The 6,749-nt window shown below is 40.8% G+C and overlaps 1 protein-coding gene across 1 annotated transcript; it reads left to right on the forward strand.

Annotated features, from left to right (window-relative positions):
* The first annotated feature begins 3,076 nt into the window (after positions 1-3,076).
* LOC115678518 (G-type lectin S-receptor-like serine/threonine-protein kinase SD2-5) lies at positions 3,077-5,917 on the forward strand. The gene has a single exon (XM_056311959.1). It carries the CDS (start codon positions 3,351-3,353, stop codon positions 5,796-5,798), a length of 2,448 nt encoding a protein of 815 aa, XP_056167934.1. The 5' UTR covers positions 3,077-3,350; the 3' UTR covers positions 5,799-5,917.
* The last annotated feature ends 832 nt before the right edge of the window (positions 5,918-6,749 follow it).

Here is a 6,749-nt window from a genome sequence, read left to right on the forward strand (position 1 = left end):
AGCTACTATTTGATAGTTACATCCCAAGTTTTTCCCCGTCGACCAAGTCGATATACTTCATTTGTCAACTCTTTACTTTAGTGCTTAGCTGTTTTTCATTGACATCTCTATTGATCAAAGTTGGGCTTTCTTTCCAACTGACTTTACTTGATCGATTGCTCTCAATAAAACGTGCTCTCAGGCTTCCGCTAATCGCATTATCGACCAAAATACTTGGGTATTTTTTTGGTGTTAACAATACTTTCAGCTTAATCACACTTAGAAAATCCAAAGAAGAAAAGACTTAGAATAAATTATTTTATATAGGACATTAAAGTTGAAATAAAAGAGATGAAGATCTGTGCTTTCATTCGTTGTCTCAATTATCTAAATCATTGATCCAAGTATGAACCCAGTTCTGAAATTTATCACACAATGTGTCAATTTGAGATCTATTGAGACATCAAAAGAAATATCGTGCAGAGAAAAATAAAACTATCGTGTATGCAATTTGCTCGATATGAAAAGAAAAAAATGACAGTTCTATGATGAATAGCGGGTGTTCCTGAGACTTTTGATTACTCTAAAAATATTACATACAAAAAAAATTGGACGCATAAAGATCAATTCACCTGTTTTTTGATTTAATCAAATCGAAACCCAACTTAAAGTTTGTGACTACTCAAATTTCACATTTTTATAAATTTAAATATTTATTTTAGCATGTAACCTAGTAACAGGAGGTCAACACACCAATTTAACTAGTTGAAGAATAACTCATTTAACTAGCTGAGAGTTCACCACCGCAGTGGTTGGCCTAACGATAATTCCAAGTGATTTGAAGCCCCGAGTCACATGTTCGAAACCCCAGTCACTCCTTGGTCTTAGAAAGCTTTTAGGTTTACCCGTGCATGATGGGGCGGCGGCGACAAGCTTGTTCGAAATGAATAGTAGTTATGATTCCAATTCCAATTCAATATCGCGTTTCTACTCCCACTAGCATCTTTATTCTTCCTTTCTTTTGTTTAATTTTTAGCATAATTAGTGCTGATAAAATTATTAACTATTAAATCACACTTTCGTTTGACAACCTAAGCTTTTAAAACAGTTAATAGTAGTCATGTTTAATTTTTAGCATAATTAGTGCTGATAAAATTATTAATTATTAAATCACACTTTCGTTTGACAACCTAAGCTTTTAAAACAGTTAATAGTAGTCATGCAAATTCTCATATGGTATCAGAGCATGATGTCCTAAGTTCAAATCATTCCAGACCTCTATTTGCCTCCCAAATTACATATTTCCATGCTCAGTACTAGTAAAAAAAGACCAGACTAAACGTAACGAGGAGTGATAGAATAATTAAATATTAAGGCTTGGTTTGTTTCGCGAAAAATATTTTTCAGAAAAATATTTTCCTCGTTTTTCAGTCTTCGGTTCGCTTAGGAAAATGAGTCAACAGAGAATGTTTTTCAAATCAAGAAAAACATTTTTCATAATATGACTAAGTATTAGCGTTTGGACCCGAAACTCTACGTTTGAACACAAGAACCCCGGTGCTGGCTCCCGAGTCTCCAACGCCTGAGCTAGGTCCATGAAGGCCGGGCCCAAGTCCATCGAGACCGAACCAGGTCTCTAAACCTCAGGCACGAGTCCATTGAGGCCAGACTTGGGTCCATTGAGGCTGAGCTTGGGACCCCGGTTCTTGATCCCTCGGCACCCATGCCCGAGTCCATCAAGGCCATGACCAACCTCTTGGTGCCCATGCCCTAAGCCCCGGCTTCCGAGCTTGCATCAATAAAGGTGGTCAAGCTCGAGTCCCCGACGCTCGAGCTCTAGTCTCCAACAATCAGGCTCGGGTCCACAAAGGCCATGCGCGAGTCCTTGGTGCTCAGACTCGAGTCCTTAATCGAAGAAACATTTGTTCTTATAAAAATATTTTTTAACAAAATGTACTTTTTTTATTTTTTAAACATTTTAAATTTTAAATTGTTTTTTCTTTTTTTATTTCATTTCTTTCTTTTTCCTTTCGCTTCTTGCTCGGCCGGTCGCCGGCCACTGCGACGGGCCATAGGCGAGTCTCGAGCTTGCCCAATGCCAATGAGCTCGACCTTGCCGACCTTGAGTGAGACTCGAGCTCACCGGCCTTGCTAGAGGTGGAGCCTTGCCTGAGGCTCCACCTTACATGTGGCTAATCGTCGGCCATTGCCACGGCTGGCGACTAGTAGAGATAGAAGGAAAAAGAAAAAAAGAAAAGAAAAATTTAAAAGTTTCAATTTTTTTATACTTTTTTTTCAAGAAAATCAAATCAGATTTTCCATATTAAATAGCGGAAAATATTTTTTAGTTCATTTTTAAGTTTCAGCCAAATGCCGAAATTTATTTGTTATTTTCCTAGAAACTAATTTCTTGGAAAACGTTTTCCAAAAATGTCACTTTTTCCGTGAAACAAATGGAGCTTAAACCACAACTTCGTTTAATAGGTTAAACTTGTAAGCGGTCTTACAAAATCTCAGAAATGTATTGAAAGTGCAATTTCCAAAGGGATATGTTATGTAACAAAACATCATTAATGATGAATGACTCCAGTTTTATGGATTGCATCTTCGACATATTAATCTACTGGATTCATAGCCATCTCACATAATTCTGCCTTATACTATACCTTAGTAGTATGATGGCATCATTGCCCGTTTGTGGTAAAAGCCTGCTTTTTCCTATCGAAAGTTGAAGGCGTTACCACATCAAAAACAAATTAATTTGCAAAATAAGTATACTAAATGACGTCAAAAGATTTTACTCGATATTGAATATGACTTATTTCAATGCTCATTTGTGTTTTTTTTTTTTGGGGGGGGGGGGGGGGGTGTGGGTGGGGGGATTTCCACGCACGGTTTACTGTTTTAAAAATGACAATTTTTATCATGGAAGCCACGTGCTCATTCTTTCATCCATAAGGGGTCAAAGTTGAAAGATGCCCAAAAGACAGAAAGGGTCACAAACAGAAAAGGACAGGAAAAAGGACAGCCAGCTAAACGCACTAAAGTCCCGGTGGAATCTAACAAATTGAATCCATACAAAAGAAAGTAAAAGAAGAATGCTTTCCAGACTTGGTGACTCCCCCTGAAAGAAAACTCAAAATTGAACTGCCTCACAGCTCCTCTAATTTCTAGGCTTTCCTCTTATCTTTTTCTATTCCCCAGTTCAAAGCGTTCATAGTGATTGAATTGGCATCTGGTAGTTTAATCTCAAAATACAATCTTTACTTGTCATCCTTAGCCAAGCTCGGGATTTGATTTCTGGGTGTCATCCGTTTCCTCGTATTGATTTGTCCTGTTTTTTGCTCGAATCCATCCATACGGGTCCAACTATGGAGTTGATGTCTTTCTCGGTAGTCATCAGGAACCTGTGTTTCTGCGTCCTCGTGTTGTCCGGGACTTGCTTTTCTGGTACTCAACTTGTTGGCCAGATTCGGCCTGGATTCCAAGCTTCTCAGACGGAGTGGGTCGTTCACAATGGGAGGTTCTTGCTATCTAACAATTCGGCATTTTCGTTGGGATTTTACACCAGCGTTGATGTCGCGACCTTTTTGTTGAACATCATTCACATCAACAGTTCCCAAGTCATTTGGACTGCTAACAGAAACCTATTAGTCGGCAGTTCTGATAAGTTTGTGTTTGACGACAACGGGAATGTCTACTTGAAGAGTGGGAATGATTCGGCCTGGTCGACTGGTACGGCCGGAGAAAAGGTCACTGCCATGGAATTGATGGATTCTGGTAACTTGGTGTTGATTGGGGAGAATGAGGCGATCCTTTGGCAGAGTTTTAGCAGTCCTACTGATACTCTTGTGAGTGCTCAGGAATTTGCAGAAGGGATGAAGCTAAAAAATTTCCCAAACAGTAACAATATGTCGGCGTATCTCGAAATTTTGTCGGGTGATCTGATCTTGTTTGCCGGATATCAAACTCCACAAACTTATTGGTCAATGAAAGGTGACGGCCGTAGAACAAATGTTAGCAATAGCACCAATGACAATGTTCACTCTGTGGTTTTGGTCTCGAACTCATGGAACTTCTATGATCAAAATAAGACCTTACTATGGCAGTTTGTCTTCTCCGACAACTCCGATCCAAATGCCATGTGGGCTGCAATTTTGGGAGCCAATGGGATGATCACATTCGTTAATCTTCAAAGGGGGATGTCAGGAGCTGCGGAAGCTACTCGGATACCCCAGAATTCGTGCGGTGTCCCAGAATATTGTAACCCCTATGAGGTTTGTTCCTTAGAGATTGGGTGTAAATGCCCTCCTGCTCTCAACGGCAACTGCAGACCTCAACCTCTATCATCATGTAGCTCGTCTTATAGATCGGTAGATTTTGCATACATTGGAGAGAAGCTCGATTATTTTGCAATTGGGTTTGTGACTCCCTCTCTAAAGTCCACCGTGAATGCTTGTATAGAAGCATGCCGAAGCAATTGCTCTTGTAATGTGCTACTTTTTAATAGCAGTTCTGGTGATTGCTTCTTGTTTAACCAGATAGGAAATTTTAAAAGACCTGATCCGGGTTTGAATGGTTATGATTCATACATGAAGGTTTCAAATACCTCTGGGGCCGCAGGCAGCAAGAATAAGAAGAAGCATGCGATTTTGATTGCAGTCATCGTTCTTGCAACTGTTACACTCATTGCTGGTCTAGCTTATGTTGTATTCTGGTATCGCCAGAAGAAGAAGTCGTTAGGTGACTATTCTCAAGAGACTCTAGAAGAAGACAATTTCTTGGACATTCTTTCCAGTATGCCTATCCGCTTCAGTTATGATGATCTGAGTAGAGCTACGGAAAACTTCTCTTCAAAGATTGGCAAAGGAGGATTCGGATCGGTCTACTTAGGTGTTCTTGCGGACAGTACTCATTTGGCTGTGAAGAAACTGGAGGGTATAGGCCAGGGAATTAAAGAGTTCAGAGCTGAAGTTAGTACTATAGGGTGCATCCATCATGTCCATTTAGTCAAGCTAAAAGGTTTCTGCGCCGAGGGGGCTCACCGGCTGCTTGTTTACGAGTTCATGGGAAAAGGGTCTCTAGACAAATGGATTTGCAAGAACAGTGAGGCCAGTAAGATTCTGGATTGGAATACTAGATTCAATATTGCTCTGGGTACAGCCAAGGGATTAGTTTATCTACATGAAGAGTGTGATATCAAGATTGTCCATTGCGACATCAAGCCCGAGAATGTCCTTTTGGATGATAATTTTGTTGCGAAAGTGTCGGACTTTGGTTTGGCCAAGCTAATGAGCCGGGAAGAGAGTCTTGTGTATACAACATTAAGGGGCACGAGGGGTTACTTAGCACCAGAATGGATCACAAACAACCCTATATCGGAGAAGAGTGATGTTTTCAGCTATGGAATGGTGTTGCTTGAGATCATCGGAGGCAGGAAAAATTACGATCCTGCGGAATCTTCTGAAAAGGCCCATTTTCCTTCTTATGCCTTCAAAATGTTGGAAGAAGGAAAGCCAGAGGAAATTCTAGACTCTAGACTAGAATTCAACGAAAATGACGAGAGGATTGTGAATGCGATCAAAGTTGCCCTGTGGTGCATACAGGATGAAATGCATTTAAGGCCACCGATGACTAAAGTGGTTCAAATGCTCGAGGGCCTTTGCGCCATACCTCATCCCCCGATTTCCTCTCAGTTTGGCTCTCAGACTAGCTTGAGCTTTTGTAAATGGAGCAGTGAAGACGACACTTCACCGGCGCCAATCAATTGGAGTAGTGATGCATTTCTCTCTGAAGTTCAGCTGTCAGGTCCTAGGTAATTTTCAAATTGGTGAAAAGCAAGAGATGTCTCTCACTGTTTGACACATGTAAGAGAAACAGTTTCCGTAATCTGTGATATATTGTCATGAACTACAGTTTTTTAAGTTTTCACGATTCATTTTTGCGTGTTGTAATACATACTCTGTGAGAAGCACAACGTACGCCCAATCAAATTACAAATTACCTTTAGGTTCTTTTGAAACTTTCACGTTCGAAGATTATAATCCTCTCTCCTGAGAATTGGTTGAATGAGCTGCAATGATCTTTTCTTGTCTGCTACTTCTAAACTTGCACTCATCTGTTCAACGATGTGGCCATCACGTTGCATCTCTCTGAATTTGCTGCGGCGGTTGCTAGATGTGAAGCTACTCTTTCTTCCTGACAGTAATGTCCTGGAGCTTCCATCCCGGAATTCAGGAGTTTGGCTATACACAAACAGTGTCAAGTCCCGCAATTCAGGACCTATACCTATTGAGCCATTTCTGATAGCCTAAGTAATACTCGTTGGGAGCTAGAATAATTAGTGCGCAGATTAGAGGTCCACGAGTCAAGCTTGGCATGTCCATGCAAATTTAACCCTGTACTTTCTTCGTTCAATCATCAATGAAAGCTTGCATTCCTGGAAGGACAGTTCTGCAAGTGCAGGTGACAAATTCTCTGTACTGTGTATAATGTGGTTCCGGTGCCTGAAGTGTGAAACAGGAAGGTTCTAGTGTTGACTCTAGGTTCGGTTTGCTGCTGGAAAAAGTCTTCGTGGGCTTCAGCAGAGCCTGATGAAGCGTTGCATTTAAACTACTTCCAGGTACAGGTAGGTGGCAAATTTCAAACCCAGCCAGAAGATCAATCAGTTGCGTAAGTCTGTTGGGGTCAGTGGTTGGGTCCTCTAGGCTTTTGAGGGCATTCAAGATTTTCATCTTACATGGATTCCTTGGAGGAAAATGGACGGCATA

This window comes from Syzygium oleosum, unplaced genomic scaffold (genome assembly GCF_021117445.2).
Source record: "Syzygium oleosum isolate NSW1041296 unplaced genomic scaffold, Sole_v2.1 Sole_v2.05, whole genome shotgun sequence".
Lineage (NCBI taxonomy): Eukaryota > Viridiplantae > Streptophyta > Magnoliopsida > Myrtales > Myrtaceae > Syzygium > Syzygium oleosum.

What these genes read in the sequence shown, in the direction of transcription:
- LOC115678518 (XM_056311959.1), top strand. Translation starts at nt 3,351, where the DNA reads ATGGAGTTGATGTCTTTCTCGGTAGTCATCAGGAACCTGTGTTTCTGC.